At 35.4% G+C, this 19,783-nt stretch overlaps 2 protein-coding genes across 2 annotated transcripts in view; one reads left to right on the plus strand and one right to left on the minus strand.

The window, feature by feature from the left end:
- The first annotated feature begins 2,056 nt into the window (after window positions 1–2,056).
- Window positions 2,057–7,522, plus strand: LOC139872159 (uncharacterized). Its single transcript, XM_071859982.1, has 13 exons — window positions 2,057–2,249; window positions 2,788–2,939; window positions 3,464–3,555; window positions 4,000–4,113; window positions 4,541–4,871; window positions 5,139–5,318; window positions 5,622–5,702; window positions 5,834–6,052; window positions 6,139–6,281; window positions 6,399–6,565; window positions 6,660–6,877; window positions 6,954–7,046; window positions 7,289–7,522. The coding sequence occupies exons 1-13, from the start codon at window positions 2,066–2,068 to the stop codon at window positions 7,442–7,444; spliced, it is 2,130 nt and encodes a 709-aa protein (XP_071716083.1). The 5' UTR covers window positions 2,057–2,065; the 3' UTR covers window positions 7,445–7,522.
- A 1,319-nt stretch (window positions 7,523–8,841) lies between these two features.
- LOC139870856 (protein CHROMATIN REMODELING 24-like) overlaps window positions 8,842–19,783 on the minus strand; it is a 39,650-nt gene continuing 28,708 nt past the window's right edge. Inside the window, 8 exon segments of the mRNA XM_071858625.1 lie at window positions 8,842–8,950; window positions 9,077–9,101; window positions 9,208–9,404; window positions 9,508–9,633; window positions 9,798–9,892; window positions 10,265–10,333; window positions 10,414–10,525; window positions 10,621–10,739. Of these exon segments, the coding sequence (XP_071714726.1) occupies window positions 8,842–8,950; window positions 9,077–9,101; window positions 9,208–9,404; window positions 9,508–9,633; window positions 9,798–9,892; window positions 10,265–10,333; window positions 10,414–10,525; window positions 10,621–10,739 (852 nt within the window).

Raw genomic sequence — 19,783 nt, forward strand, 5'->3', positions numbered from 1 at the left:
ACAAAAGCAAGTCGAAAAAGCCGGGTCGTTACATTCGAGGAACTACTGATTTAGGATTACTTTATTCTAATGATTCAAAACAAGATTTGGCTGGTTATGTAGATGCAGGTTACTTGTCTGATTCACATAAAGCTAAATCTCAAACTGGATATGTGTTTCTAAGTGGAGGTACTGCAATTTCATGGCGTTCTCAAAAACAAACACTTGTTGCAACATCCTCAAATCATGCTGAAGTTATTGCATTACATGAAGCAACTCGAGAATGTTTTTGGTTGAGATCAATGACACAACTCATTACTGACTCATGTGGACTAAAACATCAGAAAAGTCCAACCCTAATCCATGAAGACAATGCAACTTGTGTCGCACAAATGAAGGAAAGGTTTATCAAAAGTGACAGAACAAAACATATACCTCTAATATTCTTTTCATATACTCAAAATCTCATTAAGAAGAACCATATTGAAATGAGATATATTCAATCTAGCAACAACTCTGCCGATTTTTTTACCAAAGGACTATCGACTACTATTTTCAGAAAACATGTTCACAATATTGACATGAGGCATGTTCAAAATATGTGACAACTCAAGAATGTCTACTTGAGGGGGAGTAAATTCTATACTGCATTTTTTTTCCCTTAGCTAAAGTTTTTTCCCACTGAGTTTTTCTTTAGCAAGGTTTTTAACGAGATAGTACCAGTTGAACTCATGAAACAAAATTGTCATCCAAGGGGGAGTATTATAATATGAAGAACCATACAAGTTAACATGTGTCTCCAAAATTATGATGTGAATGATCAATTTTGCTACACCACATCTCATCTACTATTTCCTATTGCCTACTTATATTATAGTTGTGCCATGTATCAAAATGAATAGCATTTGCATAGTAATTTTTGTACTATAAATAGGCCATGTACGTAAGCCTTTAAACTTGTACCATTTCAGTCTTTTCTAATTGAAAGAGTTACTTCTCATCTCATCTCTTTGTTCTTGTATTCCTAATAAATCCTAATTAAAAGCTTAGGCCATTAAAGTTGTTTCATAAACCATAATATAATAACAATAAAGCTTTTAATGTTTTTAAATAAAAAGATTTCTCTTACTATTCGCAAAATGAAAGAAACGAAAACAATGTGCAACTAAAACGGTTACGCTCGACACTAGAAAAAAAAAAAAACTCCCTAAAACAACGAGCTAACATCTAACTACAAACGAGCCTAACCAAGGCCAAAACAAACTAAACAACCCCCAAACAAACATGGAAACAAACGATCAAAAGCAAGAATCTAAACAAAGCACAACAAAATTCGAAACCAAACTTACAAAACAACAACACAACTAAACCCCCCAAAAAATAAACGAAAGCAAACTGAACGGCATTGGAAGATGGTTTCTGACTTTTCAAGACCCGGTCCAACCAAATTACCATTAACCTTCTCACAATGAATCTTTATCCCAATCGAAAATTAAAAGAGTAAGATAACACGTTGGATGACCCGCTTTCAATGAACTATCATGACGAAGGAGGCAACAAATTGCGCTTCAATAAACGCCAAGTTACGAAAATTGATTCAAGAAAATCAAAAGTTCATGAAATGCACGTTAACATGTGTCATATGGGTGCACATTAATCAAAAGTTGAACATCGGGTGGCATCAATGGTTGATAAACCCTTCATTTTATGGGGGTCAACATAACACTAGAGCCGGCGTGGGTTAATTAGGCATACAAATACTTGTTTGAGCTCTCTGTCTAGTTGCTTAATTTCCTGTATATATAGTCCATACAAGTATAGGTATACTGTAAACATGGATTCTGTACTCTTGTGATTTTTAGTTATATAAATATCTTTGGCTTTTCAAAAAAAAAAAAAAAATTATCGTGGAGTATAAAATAATAAAATATAAATAAAATAAAAAGTAGGAATCCTATTTATCAATACATTCAAACTTCAAGGACCAATAATGCAACATACTTCTCCTACCATCTCTAACCTGTAGTTTCCAAAACTGTTCTATCCTCTCCCGCCGCCCATCTCTCCGTCACCGTCGTCGTTTACGATGGCGACCGCCGCCGTATCACTTCTACACTTTACTCGAATACCTAGGCACTTGTCTATTTCACCTTTATTTCGCCCTCTGTATACGCCTTCTATTAGCTTCAGACGCAGCAGCTGCAAACCACGTATCTGCTTCAATTTCGTCCGTACACGAAAATTTTCAGTCAGTGCTTCGAGTTCATCAGGTATTACATTATAATTATATACATTTAATTGATTTCACACGTGTGCTTCCAATTGTAAAAGTAATATTGGATTGGTTACAATTTTAACAGTTATTGTTAAAATCTTATTTTAGGCATTTCATTAGCTATGCTTCAATTTCCAGTAGTTCAATATTAATTAGTAATATTATTATTTTTTATCTGTTATGATTATCTTTCTATCACTTAGCTTTTTTTTTTAATAAAAAATTATTGCACATTTTTGTGTCTCTTCAAACACAATATTGATATAGAGCTGGTTCCAATTTCAACATTTTATTTATTGATTTATTTATTCATGTATTCATATAAATTACTTCAATTGAAGTCTATTCTTTGGAATCATAACATGTTCAAATTTTCAGAAGTTGTAACTGGTACTCTGTATTAAGGATATATGGTGCAGAAAGCACATAAGGCTGTAATCATCTTATTCATTTTCGGATTCTTAAGATGTTTATTTTGAAATCTCTATATTAACACAATCTATCTACTTTATTTTTGAATTGATTTTGTTTAGACAAGATGAATCATGTTGCAGCGAGTGATGAAAGATATGACGTTATAGTGGTAGGAGGTGGGCATGCAGGCTGTGAAGCTGCTCTTGCCTCTGCTCGTTTAGGGGCAAGAACACTTCTCCTAACATTGAATATAGATCGAATCGCATGGCAGGTTAGTTGATTCCAATAACTCATTGTTGTACACATTTTTTAAGTTTTTTTCACCGTGTATGATTGATTATGAACGTGTCATTCTCTGTTGAAATCTATGTGTGTTTATTAGGTTGATTAGAGATTTTAATCCAACTTAAATTGTTTGTCAATCCAATGATGATTCCGACACACTTTCCACCCGATACCTCTATTGAATATATCAATATATTCACATGTCTTGCACATGACTTATACGATTTCTGTCAATAGTGGATAAGCAAGTGCTTTTCGTAAGATTAGAAATATGTGAGTTAGAAACTGCAGAGCGCATAGGGATATATGATATATCTAAGGTTCCTGGTGCTCAACTGAAAAGCTTACTGAAGATTAAGTTATGTAGTATAAGTTGGTAATGTGGAACAAAATGTGTATAAGATGTGATCTCTGTAGCTTATTCTTATAAAAACACGAAATAACCCAACAATATCAAAAAAATCTTGACTAGTTTTTTTTTTACTATTCCGTGTTTGTTAATTGATACAGCCCTGCAACCCAGCAGTTGGTGGACCTGCAAAGTCTCAACTAGTACATGAAGTGGATGCATTAGGGGGTGAAATTGGAAAGATGGCTGACAGGTAAATCTCATGCTCTAAGTAGACATGTTATAAAGCGATTTGGCACCTACAATAGATCTTGCCTCACTTGACATGAAAATAATTAAACAGATTAAATGTAAACCTAGCAGTATTGAGGTGGTCTTTACAACCATGAGGTTAAGGGTTCAAGTCATGGGATGGGACAATTATATATATTTGTGGATTAGTTTGTTGTACTTTGTGTGTGAGTTGCCTTTCTAAAAAATTGTAAATCATATGTCACATAGCACTGAAGCACTCCTTTGTATAATCAAGCACTACCTTAATCAGTGGCTCGTGATCTGATTTTCCAACGAATGACGGTCACGCTTCAGTTTTTTTTTTTTTTTTTTTGGATTTTTTATGGTATTTATGAAGTTATTAATTCGCTTTTTAATATATCTTACTGTAGTACTACTGATTGTATCTGCGTACATGCTTTAGGTGTTATCTACAAAAGCGTGTTCTGAACATTTCTAGAGGCCCGGCTGTGAGAGCATTGCGTGCTCAAACTGATAAGAGAGAATATGCTATTGAGATGAAGAAGATTGTAGAGAGGCAAGCTTACTTCACTTTTCTCTTCGATTTTCCATATTGATCTATGATATAATCGATACAATTATTCTAATTTTTTACTGTATTCTAATTTTTTACTCACTAGTTCGTCGTTATAAATTATAATAGAGTTCCTATACAAACTAATATGTGGTTCAATGCGGGAAAACAATGGTGGCTAGTTTAATAAACCAGTTACTTATGAATGGTTTGATTTGGGTTATCCATAACCTCTAGTGGGTCAAACTCGTATAAAATAAAGGTTTAGCTAAAAAAGAAACGGGTCCAATGGCTCGAACTGTTTGCAAGTCACCCCAAGTGTATATCATGCATAAAACCTTTTACATTATCGTAAAGTTAACTTTTTGTTGAAGTTTTATAAGTTCTGTAATCATTCAACGCACTAATCACAAGTGCTTTGTGTTTTCAGTACTCGCAACTTGTCTATTAGGGAGGCAATGGTAACAGATCTTTTGCTTGGAACAAATGATGATGTCAAAGGAGTTCGCACGTTTTTTGGGATGGACTTTTATTCACGTTCAGTTGTTCTTACAACTGGCACTTTCATGAGCGGAAAAGTTTGGGTTGGCAGAACTTCTATGCCAGCTGGCAGAGCTGGTGAATCAGCTTCTCATGGTCTCACTGAAAAGTTACAATTACTTGGATTCGAAACCGACCGGTTAAAAACCGGGACACCTGCACGTGTTGACTCACGCACGGTTGACTTTTCTCTGTTGGAGCCTCAACGTGGTGATGACGAGGTTCTTGCATTTAATCTCATATGTAGGTTTATCATAGTTAATATATGATCTTAGAATTTTTGTCACTGCGTATTATGCTGCTAATGATTTATTAAAATCGTAGATTTTGATTATTATTTTAGTTTAATGTAAACAATTTTGCTAGTGTGTTTTGGGGAGTATGCTCCAATAGTTTGTTGCTGTTAGTTGTTACTAGAAAGAAGATAATTTATTTATTATATAGTTATTATGATTATTGTGGTGTTAATATGAACGGGTGATTAACAGGTGCATTGGTTTAGTTTTGATCCTGAGTATCACATTGAACGGGAACAAATGTGCTGCTATCTCACCCGTACAACCGAGATCACTCATCAGATGATAAGAGATAATTTACATGAGACTCCTACTTATGGAGGATGGGTGGAAGCTAAGGGACCTCGATATTGCCCTTCAATTGAGGACAAGGTACAATCTCATATTGTTCATCATCTATATATCTTTTCGCCTATCTGTAAAGAAAAACGTACGGGTATACTTGATCTAATCTAGAAACATATGTGGGTCACATAGTTACTTATATATGGTTCACGTTGATTTCACGAGTCTAACCATCACATGATGACCTAGTGGTTGGCATCTTAATATCCTCACAAGAGGTCAGATGTTCAAACCTCACTAGCAGCACATCTTGATGTCCGTTTACGTTAATTGCACGAGTCTTCTCCCAACATGAATATAATTTCAATTTTTTTTTTTTTTTTTCCTTAGATTGTGAGATTCAAAGACAAGGATTCCCATCAAATATTCCTTGAACCGGAAGGTCGAAGTGTGCCCGACCTTTATGTTCAGGTCTCCTGGAGCTTTTTCATTGCATTTTCTTATCTCTTTTTGCTTTTAATAATATTTAATATATAATATACTTTTTTTCATTTACTTTTGTGATGTCAGTATTCACCATTGTTTTTTTGTAAACCTAACAGGGTTTCTCAACTGGGTTACCAGAAAGATTACAACTACCACTGTTAAGAACATTACCGGGACTAGAAAATTGCTCAATGCTGAGGCCCGCATACGCTGTTGAGTACGATTACTTACCTGCTCATCAGTGTTTCAGGTCTCTTATGACTAAAAAAATCGAAGGACTTTTTTTCTCTGGTCAAATAAATGGAACAACAGGTTATGAAGAAGCTGCTGCTCAGGTTTGCTCATTTTTACTTATTTACTATATTTTTTTGTTCTTTATACTGACTTTTTGTCTTATTACTATTTTCACTAATCTTTATAGGGAATTATATCTGGAATAAATGCTGCTAGGCATTCAGAAGGGAAACCACTTATTGTTCTTGAGAGGGAAAGCAGTTATATAGGTACTTTAATTGATGATCTGGTCACCAAAGATCTTCGAGAGCCATATCGCATGCTCACAAGGTATATTAATGCACATTTATAGTTGCATTTAAATTAATAGAAATATTATAACAAAGATAGTTAAAATTTATCATATATGTTCCCTATTTCTTATGAGAATGATTACTTTCTTTTCAGCCGTTCAGAATATCGGTTAATTCTTCGATCTGATAATGCGGATAGCCGTCTCACACCTTTAGGTCGTGAAATCGGTTTAATTGATGACAAAAGATGGGCGGCTTACCAGGAAAAACAAGCTCGAATCTCAGATGAGAAAAAGAGATTGAAGACTATTCGGATTACAAGTACGACTATCTTTTCAATAAAAGATTAATTAATGAGTTTATCTTTTGAGCAGATAGTTAAAAACTTCTCTTATTTTGGATTATATTGTAACAGGTGGAGAGCTAGTTAATGAAGTTACTGTTTGGTCCGGTCAACCAGTTAAGGATCATACAACACTTGAAAGCATCCTTAAAAAGCCACATATTGAATACAAATTGTTTGATAAACATGGTTTTGGAAATGATGTCTTATCTCGAATAGAAAAAGAATGTGTTGAAATTGATATAAAGTACGAAGGCTTGATTGCACGCCAACACAGCCAGTTACAGCAGGTTAAGAATCTAAATTAGCTCATTTATGCATTTCATTTGCATTTCTAATTTATAAACCTGTTTCAACTGTTTTCAGATGGTTCATCGACAACATAAACCCCTTCCTGCAGATCTAGATTATTATTCTATGAATACATTATCACACGAAGCACGCGAAAAGCTATCAAAGGTATGTTCTTTGCAAATTCAACCGTCTCTCTCCAAGATATGCCTAATATGACCTAGGTCCGTCAAATCAACATGAAAAATATCTTAACCTAATATTGTATATATAAAGTTAATCAATTAATCTAATGCTACCTAAGTAATGTAACCATAGTTCTAAATATGTATTGGTTCAAGAGCTTGTATGATGACATTAAATATAAACTTGACTATAGTCCTTGTATGTTTGACTTTGTTTATTCCCAGGTGAGGCCACAAACTATTGGACAAGCAAGCAGAGTTGGTGGGGTTAGCCCTGCTGACATCACCGCACTTCTCATCATTATGGAGTCCAACCGAAGAAAAGCTCAAGAACATAAGCAACACCAAATCTTGGCTTCTGTCATCGCCGATTCTGCATGAATTGATTATCTGCTGAAAAAAGTGTTCTTGCCTGTATACCCTTCGGGTCCGTTAATGAATCAACTTCAAATATTTAAAGCTTTGTACATATGAGATGATTTTTGTTTTTATTCTGTGACCAATAGATTTTGGTTGTCTTGGGCATCATAGAGGGTGGGTACTAATATGGACAAGGATTATTAGGTATTGAACTTTGAAATAGTGAAATGTGAATACATGTATTTGTAACATATGATATTTATTATTGAATTATTGATAAAGGACAGTAACTTGTAGTCCTAATCCCAGAGGAGGGTTGTTTCGATGGATAATGATTATATCACGTATGGCTTCTATGCTAGAATTCATATTTGTGGGAGTGTTTGGACATGGTTTTTTGTTACCAATAGTTGCATTGAATTTTGGGCTTGTTTAATATAATCAGAATATAGAGAATACCTGGATGATAGTAAAACATTGTGGTTGGTGTAGAGTTCATATTGTTAAAATGCGTGACACAATGTTGTTGTACTTGTAATTTTTGAAAAAAAATAAATAAATAATCACGTTGTTAGCAACACCATCAGGATGACAGGATCACTCGATTGCTCTGATTGCAGAATCTGTATCGGCCGTCTCTGTGTGGGTGTGGGTTTCGAAAAAGCAACCGTCCAGGATTCATTCGGTAAGAATGGTTTTATCGTCGTGCTCAAATCGTGTCCCGACCCTCGGTATGCGTTCATCAAGTTCGAATTACGATCGTTTGCTTCAGCTGCTATTCAAGCTTTGAACAGGATTGTTCTATCAGAATACTTTTGTTGGGTGGGCAAAGAAATCACATTCTTTTGGTCCCAATTTGGAGTCTTCGCCTAGATGTCTTAAGCCGATATTGAGAGTTTACTTAATTGTTGACTTCCACTTATCTAATAGATTGAGGCTGAGTGTGCTGCCTTACGCGTCGGGGTGTGTTAGCTAATGAGGTTTTAAATGGGGCATTTACGTTTATATAGCGGTTTGTTCGGATTCGGAAAACTTGAACAAACTGTTATCCAATCACCCAAAATCGTATGGCTTCCTCGTTATTGAGCCTTAAGGTGAGTCAAGCCTCGCAAGTTCAAACGCAGCCAACTCCCTTTGCCTCCGAGGAGGTAATGAACGACTTGGAAATTGGGATCGAAAGCGACCATTTTGACGTGGGTGGTAATGCGACTGCTCATCATTCGGTTGGTTCAAAGGTACGTATTTGTGGCTTGTCTTGCAATGGTGTTTACGTTGGTAATGGTTGCAATGATGTTATCGGTTTGGAGTAAAAGTTCGTTGTGCCAATCGGGTCTCCATTAGTTTTATCGAGCCCGCGACCATTCTGTAAGGACATTTTGGTCGGGGTTGTTCCTACTATCTTGCCGATGTTCGATTAGTTATCTTGATGTTGCATCCGTCGATTTGATTCCAATTTTAAAGGCGCTCAATAGTGTTAGTTCTTTGTTGTGTCTTACTAGAAGATTTGTTCTAATAAAAGTTGCCGTGCTGTTCAAAAAAAAAATAAAAATTTACATTCTATGAACACTACATAACAGCCATTACATTACCAAAGAGACATTACAGCCATTACATTACAAAATATTTAGTACTTCGATACAGCCATTACATTACAGCAGTGAATGTGCAAAAGACATGGCTATAACATTTATAAAAGCTGAATGTTTAACAAAAGACTGGGAGCAAGTTACACTTCGTAATGAACAGATCTGAACTTCATCATCTCTTCAAGAAAGTAAACATACTCCGTATAACAGTTCTGATCTTTGACCAACGATGACTGGTGTTGACCGGCGTTGGCTGAGTAATTAAACTAGTTGGCCAAGAAGTACTCGGCAGGCCATTTGAACCAATAAATCGGCGAGATCTCCGCCATAAAAACCGAGATTTGTAGCCTTGGGAATATGATGAGTAGTTGGCCTCATATGTTGATTGCCTAACCCTACACAAAGCATTAAGAAGAATTCAATGATCTGCAAAATTATAAAATGTGATTATTTGAAATAAAAAAAAAAAAAAAAAAGGGTTGAAGGATATTTATTTACCTTGCCAGTTCTTCGTCTGATACGAATGGCACAGGGGCGGTCTTTGAAAAGAGCAAACTGTGGTGACTAATACCAACTATACCCAGAGATTACAAAAAATTCGTATGGACTTTTAGAGACGAATCCCTATGAAAAAAAAAAACATAACTGTGTAATTTGAGGTAGATTGTAAAAAATGTTATAATCATTGTTCTTTAAATGATGTTATCCACAATGATTCAGCAAAGAGCTTCACCGTAAAACAAAGATTTATAAAAAAATTATTAATTGTTAAATAAAAATGTACATACATTTGGTGTTCATTGTCATGCTCTTTGTACAACTGTTGCTGAGTTAAAGAAACATCAAAACCATGCTCGGGAAGACTGAAAAGCTCCCTAAGATCCTGAGATAACAAACACACATGTTATAAAATTATTAAGCAACAGAAGAAAAGATTAAAGATGAATATGAGCTTGAATCGACTCTATTAATTGAACTTGAATTGAATGCAGAAATCGGATTACAAGAATTGAATTGGAAAGACCCTACACGACTTGCTTTATACAGCAATAACAAACATAACAGATAATATGCACTTCTGACCCTCCAATTTGTACAGACACAAACTTAACCCCTGCACTATGAAGACTTTACAATAACCGCCCCTGTAATTCCTGAACATCCAGAAAGACACTAACAACACATCAATAATGTGCCCCACAAGTGACTTGGTGTAAAAGAAATACATTGAAATATTCAACACTTGAGTATGCACCTGTTTACTGAAATATCGAATTTGATCTCTATGTTCAGTAGCGCTTCTGAATAGACCCCCTTTAAATATCTGTAGCAACCAAATTGAGGAATCAGACATGATAAATATAAGAAACATCTTATACATTAAACCTTGATTATCAGTTTAACCTGCTTCCTATATATCTTTTCTTCAACAGTACCACAGGTCATTAAACGGTATACAATAACATCCTTATTTTGTCCAATACGATATGCACGATCAACACTTTGATTATCAGTACTACAAAGAAAGAAAAAAAATCAAGTGTTGCGAGATTTTAGAAAAACGATCCATCATATCATCAAAAAAATATATATATATATATGAATAGCAACCTTGGGTTCCAAGCTGGATCAACCACAATGACACGGTCTGCCTTAGTAAGGGTAAGTCCCAAACCACCGACTTTGGAGGTCAAAAGAAATATTGGAGCTCCAACACCCTCTTGAAAATCCTGTTACGAATATATCATGCCATAATCATAATATCTCATCTATCTATACTACATATTAAAACACTACAAATGACATCTTAACCCTCTCTTAAACATGTGTCATGACCACAAAATTCATGGTGATATCATCATAGTCATAATTATATTATATTAATATTAATTACCTAAATAAGAAACAATTAAACAGATAAAGAAAAATTTACTTGGGTGGTCCTGTGTTTTTCCCCAAATTTCACGCGGAGTCATTATGTTTTTTTTTACTTGAGTCGTCACTATGTTTTGCAAATGTTACGTGAGTGGTAATGCTAACAGACGTTAGAAAAGTCCATTAAGTGAATACTTTTGTGGTCCATGACACTAACAGATGTTAATCGTTTCGGTTTCGCGTTTCAGTTTTGGGTTTCAGTTTCGCGTGTCATTATCAGTTTCGCGTTTCAGTTTCCGCGTTTTCGTGTCGCGTTTCCTTTTCTCTTTTTTGATATAGAGTTTCGGTTTCCTATTTTAGTTTCGAGTTTCATATACTTTTGTGGTCCATGACACTAACATATGTTAATCGTTTCGGTTTCGCGTTTCAGTTTTGGGCATCAGTTTCGCGTGTCATTATCGCTCTCGCGTTTTCGTGTCGCGTTTTGGTTTTCGCGTTTCCTTTTCTCGTTTTGATTTAGAGTTTCGGTTTCCTATTTCAGTTTCGAGTTTCATATACTTTTGTGGTCCATGACACTAACAGATGTTAATCGTTTCGGTTTCGTGTTTCAGTTTTGGGTATCAGTTTCGCGTGTCATTATCGGTTTCGCGTTTCAATTTCCGCGTTTTCGTGTCGCGTTTTGGTTTTCGCGTTTCCTTTTCTCGTTTTGATTTAGAGTTTCGGTTTCCTATTTTAGTTTCGAGTTTTAGTTTTCGGGTTTCATTTTCCGCGATTCGATATTTCCTTTTCTGTTTCGAATTTAAGTTTTGCTTTTAAAATTTAAAACACGAAACCAAAAAGCGGAAACCAAAACACGAAACTGAAACGGAAATCGAAACACGAAAACCAAAACGTGAAACTAAAACAGAAAGGTGATCTGAAACGCTAAACCGAAACGTAGACTTGAAACAGAAACAGAACTGAAACGCGAAATCGACACACGGAAACTGAAAAGCGAAATCGACACACAGAAACTGAAACGCGAAACCAAAATGCGAAACTTAAGCGCAAAACCGAAACGCGAAATCGAAACATGGAACCGAAAGGTGATACCACAACGCGAAAACCGAAACGCGGAACTGAAATACGAAACTGAAACGGGAAACCGAAACAAGAAAATGAAACGATTAACGTCTTTTAGCGTTAGGGACCACCCCAAGTATTCAATTAACGGGGCGATAGCAGGTAATTGACGATGCAATTAAGGCTAATTTTTATTCAATCATGAATCAGTAATATGGGGTCAACAATAAGAATAGCACATCTATAGATGAGAAGTATTAGGGTTCCCAAAGTACAAGATGTAAATCGATGAAATGTTCGATGATGAAAACAGTGGTGAAATACAAAGGTATCGATCGCTACTTTCAATTTCTATATGTTTTGATTATGGATTTTAGTACATATACATACTTTTTATTTAAATATTTATTCAAACTTATATATCTTGAATCGACTGAAAATTAAATATCAATCTTTAACATCTACCGATTCAATTATGGTATGTTACATATCAGTGGCGGTACAGGATCTCAAAAAGTTGATTGAGATCGAACTAAATTTGTTAGTGTTAACGTAAATTCGGATTATTAGCATAAGGAATTAAGATGATTTGGTTTCATACTTCAGGAATCCTTGTAACTATTCAAAGGTGCCTGAAATTAGGGCTTTTGATATCGATTTATTGTTTTTGAGTTAATTATTTAACACTTGTCAAATTGTATCATTGTAAGTAATTATTCAAACAAACTGGAGCAAATGTAATCAGGTATGCAAAGGTCTAATAGACTTGCAATATGACAATAGTACATTTGATTATGTTAACTTTAATGTAGCTGATTGAAAGACTATAGTTTCAGAATTGTGACATAATAATAATAATATCATTTATAATGAATGTTTCACTTCTGCTTCCCCCCAAAAATCAGCTTTGCTCTTATATTATATTATATCTTACGACATAGTTTTGGGAGGGTTGGCATATAAGGTTATATGGTGCTGTTATCCATATTCACTTTTCCATATATATATATATATAGGAGGAGGTTAATTTGTTACGGAGTATTATTTATTTGGAGTATAATACGACATAGTTTTGGGAGGGTTGGCATATAAGGTTATATGGTGCTGTTATCCATATTCACTTTTCCATATATATATATATATATATATATATATATATATATATATATATATATATATATATATATATATATATATATATATATATATAGGGGCAGGATCAATGGGGAAGTAACCAATCGGGGGAAAGCAAATTTTTTTTTTCTTCGTTTTTTTGGAATATTTTTTCCCGGCATCAAGATCACACAAAAATATGAACATTTAGAAGAGACGCTTCGTGATGAATGTTATTATTTAGGCGGAAAAACGATCGACAAAAATAACATTCAAGATAATATTGTTCGTGAAGAATATGAACGTTTTTTTTCTTCATGTTTTGTGAAGTAAAATTTAGCCCGATTTGGAGTTTAGGGTTTAGGGTTTAGAGTTTAGGCCAAAACACCAAACCCTAAACCGTTCGTGTTAAAAACTCAATCTAAATCCTAAATCTAAACCCTAAATCTAAACCCTAAGCCCTAAATTTCTAAACCCTAATATCTAAACCCTATATGTGACGCCCCGTACTAAATCATCATGTACGGACCATCATCAACAGGATCATTACAAGGTTAAGTATTATATGCGTTTTCAAAACAGAGTTTGCATTCATTAATAAAAGTGACGTCATAACATACGTCAATTGTTTTACAAATCAAAGTATGCTTCACTAAGTAGAAGCATTAAATAAGTGTACGTGACCATAATGGTCGTTACATAACATAAGTTCATAAGTAAAAAGTTTGGATGCAACATAAGTAGTCATGCGATAACAACTCTAGGCAGCGGGTTCTACAGCACGACTAGTAAGATAGCGGAAGCGACTTCAAGCACCTGAGAAAATACATGCTTAAAAAGGTCAACACAAAGGTTGGTGAGCTATAGTTTAAGTATAACAGTAACGTAAGTAGGCCACGAGATTTCAGTGCTACAACGAGCGTTTCAAAAGTATGTAAAAGTATATGCTTAACCGTGGGCACCCGGTAACTAACTTAACGTTTAAAGTACCCCCTTAAAGTGCACTTGGCAAGTGCGTATAACCTCGAAGTATTAAACACTCGTTAAATGCTAGCGCTACTAGCCCGAGTGGGGATGTCAAACCCTATGGATCCATATCTAAGATTCGCGTTCACGGTTCAAAAACCAATGATTAAACGTTACCGAGCTAAAGGGAATGTTTCTGCCGTTATATAACCCACACATATATAAAGTTTAAGTACTCGTGCCTAGTATGTAAAACATAAAAATCCGCATGTATTCTCAGTTCCCAAAATAAGTTAAAGTAAAAAGGGAATGCTATAACTCACAATGATTAGTAGTAACGGTAAGGTAGTAGTCGGAAAGTGGTGTGCAAGTAACGGTCCAAACGTCCTCAACCTAAGTCAAATAGCACTAAGTCAATAAGTCGTCTCAAAAGGTGTACAAGTACGTAATTAAGGTCATAAGGGTCATCATCAATCATCATTAAACAAAAGGTAACAAGTAAGACTCGTTTATGAAAGTCGTTTAAAACAAAGGCTGACTTCGGTCAGTCACCACGGCCTCTACCCTTACTGAATTAAGGTGAGACCAGTGGTCATGGCTCCGTCTATGAGTCCCTTAAGTGTGGTAAAATTTACAGAAGCAAACTCGTCTTGGTTTGACCGTGGCGACGGTCTAAGTGCGAGTAGGTCAGAAATTTCTGCACAACGTTAAAGGACATGGTAACGAACGGAGGGCCATAAATCCTAAACCGTAACTCGGATTAAGACGAGTCCTATATGAAAAGTTATCTACTCGAAAAGTTCTATCTAAAAATCAAGGTTAGAACAGCCCAGGTCTGCTGGTCTGTTCCAGAAGCAGTAGGTCAGAAACTTTTGGACAGAATGCAGTGGGTTTTCAAGGGTTCCGGTGATCTTGGTGTTGGATGCTCATCATGGTTCTCATCCTTGATGCGTCTAGCTTCAAGTGCACCACTCATGGATGTGTATACATCATCTTAACCAAGATTTGTCCATCATAACCTTGGTGCAAGTCTAAGACATGAATTTGATGAACCAAAGTTACATCAAGTCCTAGGTCTACACACACATGAACTTTTAAAACAATAATAAGTTACAAACTTGGATTGAACTTAAGTAAGCAAGATCTTAGCTTGTAGAACATAGTTCTTAGTTAGGTCTTGAAGATTCAAGACTCAAAGTCTAGATCTATAGTTCTTAAGTCAAATCAACACAAGTTAGAGAGTTTAAAGTGTTGTTCTTGAACTAACAAGTTAGATCCAAGAAATATAAGATCAAGATTAACTAGTAATCATGACCAAGGTTACATGTAAGTTTAGGAACAAGTTCATGAACACTAAGAAAGATCACAACCAAGTGTTGGATCCATGATACTTGCACCAAAGTGTAAGCTCTTGTTGGTTTCATGTCCTTGTTCAAATGTGTAGTAAGCAACTAACAATAAGAAATAAAGAAAATGAATGATAAGCCTAAACCAACCATGAAGGTGGTATTCTAGTAACATACAACAAACAAGAACACAAGTAACAATTATAAAGATTATAAACTTTAAATCTTTTGAAACAAAATATGTAGAACATAACTAGATAGATTATGTTCTTGATGTTCTTGTTATAACAAGATAAAGGTGAAGAATCAAAACTAGAAAGTTTGATCTTGTAACTTAGTAAATAAAGACAAGTAAGTAAGTAATAATAACAAACAAGTAATCAAAGACAAGTAACAAGAGATGATGATGATTATGGGTTGTATAAATTCGGTTTTAAGAAGAAAAGAAGAAAAGAAAAAGTCTTCAAGATTACTTACAAGAACTAGAGAAAAAGTGAGAGAGAATGAAGCAAGTTTGAGAGGAATCAAGTGTGTGTTTTTGAGAGAGTAACAAGTGAGCAAGTAGTAATGAAAAATGAAACTAAAATGCCCATGTAATGGCCTAAGGGCCACGACTTTCTGCAGCAAAAAGGAGGGAAGAAGAAGTCTTATGGTTACTTGTATGTAAAGCTTGAAAAAGTTGGGTAAAAGGGTGGTGTTCATGGGGATAATGAGCCAACTATATTCCAATTCTATGTAACCAACTAGTTTAAGTTCAAGTATCATACTTACATGTAAACATGGGCTAGTTTAATCCATAATATAAGTAGGGTGGGCTTACACTAGTCCATTAACACTTAAAAGGCCCAAGTTGCAAGTAGTTAGCAAGTAATCCAATAAAAGTCCATCTTAAGCCCAAGTAACTAACTAAAAGCCTTAGTTAATTAAAATGATTAATAAAATTAATCATGAATGTAAATAATATCTTAAAATATTATTCGTGCAAGTTCCGGGTGTCACAAAGACGTTTCGGGCATTTAAAGTTCAAGTACGGGCAATTAAAGCAACATGTAAATGTAATAACATACATTCGATTAATCAAGCGTATTAATAATTATAATTATTAATAAATAACGTTGGAAAAACCAGGGTCGTTACATTACCCACCTGTTAAAGAAAATTTCGTCCCGAAATTTAAGCTGAAGTAGATGGAGGAGTCGGGAAAAGATGAGGATATTTCCGCATCATTTGATCCTCTCGTTCCCAAGTAAACTCAGGTCCTCGTTTGGCATTCCATCGTACTCGTACAATCGGAATCTTGTTGCGTTTCAAAGTTTTGATCTCACGATCCATAATCTCAACAGGTTCCTCCACAAAGTGGAGTTTGTTGTAACGACCCGACCAAAACCGTTATCGACGACGCCGTTAACTTAGGTCCCGTTGCGTGGTCGTAGTCCCTATATGAGACTCGTTTGACCAAAATTATGTCGCATTCATTTGAAAGGTACAAGACTTGCAAGTTTAGTTTACAAAACCGTTCGACAACAAGTCTAAGTTTACAAAAGTCATAAAGTATGATTTAAATAACTCGCGACATAATTAGTTTAAAATCACAGTTGCTATAAATAGCGTAAGTATGTAAACAATATGTTTGAATCCAAAGGTGCTATCACTAGCGTATGCATGTATGTATCTTGACTCCAAGCAAATAATCAGAGTGTATGCATGTATGCTTGACCCCAAGCAAGTATGAGTGTACGCGGAAGCATGTATCAAATAGCCAAGTATGAACCTGAGAAACATATAGAAAACTGTCAACGAAAAACGTTGGTGAAATCATAGGTGTATTAGTAAAAGTTATATTTTGAACCACAAGATTTAGTATTTCCATAAATTGATCATCCAAAAGTTGCATTCCAAAAGTTGGTTCGCGAGCACCCAATTATCAAGACTTAACGTTTCCTTCCATAGAACCCCATCACAATAGTGTTAGAACATACACTGTTTCCCGAAAATATATTTCATCCGTAGACGGTGGCGAACCGTCCGTAATGAGGGTTTGTCAAACCCGTATGGCCACACAATATAAGTTCTCGCTTACACCCTGCAAGTGTAACTAATGATAATCGAATTGAGGATTTTTGTTCTAACTCGCTGTGGAATGTTTGTTTTCCTTGTACTTGTGTTCAAAGTATAAAAGCAAGTAGTACAAAATGTAACAAAGTATATGTTTCTCAGCCCACAATTTAAAAGTATAAAAAGTTGTTGAAAAGGTGGGACTATGATCTCACCTCGAGTGCACGAGTATAAAAGTACTTCAACAAGTAAACGTGTGCATGAAAGTTGCTTAGCCTTGACCTAAACAAGTAAGTTATATCAATTATCCGGTTACGACACAAGGTCGGGTGAAATGTGTTCAATTAGTCCTATGGCTCGTTACGACTCGATTAAGTATAGCATGTGAATCACGTTGTCAAGTTTCATACAAGAAACAAGTATAAAAGCATGTTAGAATGATTGTATAAAAGTTTGGTTAAGTTTGACTAAAAGTCAAACTTGGTCAAAGTCAACGAAAAAGTCAACACGTTCGGGTTCGGTCCCGAACTATTTTTCTGAGGTTTTTATTCATATATAAGCATATTAGAACAAGTTTCATGTGAATCGGAGGTCGGTAGCTAGTCAAACATTTCGCGTGAAATGTGACAAAGTGAGCAGAATCTGGCCAGGCGATTCTGCGCGCCGCGCGGGGATGTGGCGCGCCGCGCCACTACCTGGCCAGAGAATTCTGGTCAGTTTTTCCAAGTGTGCACGAACCAAAACCTTTTCCAACCCAATTCTTGACCCGCAAACACTTATAATGCCTATCATATATCGTCGAAAAGGTGTTTTGACGAGGAATACAACTAACCATATATCATCAATCAAAAACATCATTTACAATAACCGAAAACTCGTCAATTGATCAAGAAAGGTTTATTTTCAAAGTTTCAAGTTCGTAAAACGTATTTTATGATTCGGGAATCCAATTTACACATACGACATGCCGTTTTGAAGGTAATAACGCATACATTACAACTAAACACTAACAATTAACATTCCATGGCATTCAAGCATCAAAAGTTCATGTCAAGAACTATCAAACCCTAACCAAAATCCGCAAAAATCAATATTCATGTTTTTGAAGTTTCCTTAATCAACCTACGCATCAAAACGAAGCTAGTGATACTAGTAACACAATTAAAACATGAACTTTAACAATTTAACAACATTAACTCATCCAAAATCAAAGATTTAGCACACCCATTTCAAATGTTCAAACTAGTTACTCAAAACAACGAATCGAGCAAACAAAACATATATTCATGTTATACACGAGCCATAGACACTAACTAACACCATTTCAAGTCAAAAACACGAATTTAGAGAAATCTAGAGTTTTAGAAATGTTACCCAAAATCAATGAAGTTAGTATCAAATCGTAGAGGATGATGAGAGGATCAAGAATATGTAGTCGGATTTGTTGTGAGCTTCCAAGATTGAATTTAGATGATGAATGAATGGAATGGGTTTGTGTGTGTGTTCTTGAGATGGAGAGAAAAGGGATGAGGGAGATGATGGAATGGATGAAATGGGTTGACTAGTTGACCTAGTCAACTAGTTTGCCCATTTGGCAACTCCGGTCCCTCGAGTTTCAAAGCGGGTGCGGGATTTAACCGATCGAATATTTTTAAAACGCAAGTTAACGAGAGATGTTATAATTAAATGACGGAATTATTATGAACGTTAGTCAACGGAAACTACGAATTTAAATAACGAAAGGTATTATTTAAAAGAAAAAGACGGTGTTAAAAATAAATTTAACGGAAAAAGGCGGGATGTTACATTATCCACAACTCAAAAGAAATTTCGTCCCGAAATTTAGTTGGAAGTAGTAGTCGTTGTTTCTTCCTCGAGATCTTGCGTTGTCGGTTCTACGAATAAGTGAAGGTACTCCTTCGGGTATTTCAACGAACTTCGACAGTCGCGATTTTACGTTGGTTTAAAGTTTGGTTCCACGATTTATAGTTTCAACCGGTCCTCCTTGGAAGTGAGGTTTATCGTCGTTAGTAAGCTCATCGAAAAGGAATAACAAGTTCTTGTTTCGCAAAACACGTCTTTAAGTTGATACATAGAATGTAGGATGAACGGAATTTGTTTGAGTCGGAAGTTCGAAGCAGTAAGCAACGGGCACAACACACCCCAAAATTTCAAAAGGACTAAAAATATCTCGGATTTAGCTTTCTACGTTTCCGAAACGGACTACACCTTTTCAAGGTGCGACTTTTAACGTTACGTGATTTTCCACATGGAATTTAAAAAGTTTACGTCTAACAGTGGCATAGCTCCTTTGGCGACTACGATCGTCTCGAGCCTTTCTGAGGTTAAAGAAGTTT

The sequence above is a fragment of the Rutidosis leptorrhynchoides genome, chromosome 10 (genome assembly GCF_046630445.1).
Source record: "Rutidosis leptorrhynchoides isolate AG116_Rl617_1_P2 chromosome 10, CSIRO_AGI_Rlap_v1, whole genome shotgun sequence".
Lineage (NCBI taxonomy): Eukaryota > Viridiplantae > Streptophyta > Magnoliopsida > Asterales > Asteraceae > Rutidosis > Rutidosis leptorrhynchoides.

Coding starts and splice junctions, on each gene's coding strand:
- LOC139872159 (XM_071859982.1), top strand. CDS start 2,066: ATGGCGACCGCCGCCGTATCACTTCTACACTTTACTCGAATACCTAGG. Junction 3,556..3,999: donor ATTGGAAAGATGGCTGACAG/GTAAATCTCATG, acceptor TACATGCTTTAG/GTGTTATCTACAAAAGCGTG. Junction 6,282..6,398: donor CCATATCGCATGCTCACAAG/GTATATTAATGC, acceptor CTTTCTTTTCAG/CCGTTCAGAATATCGGTTAA.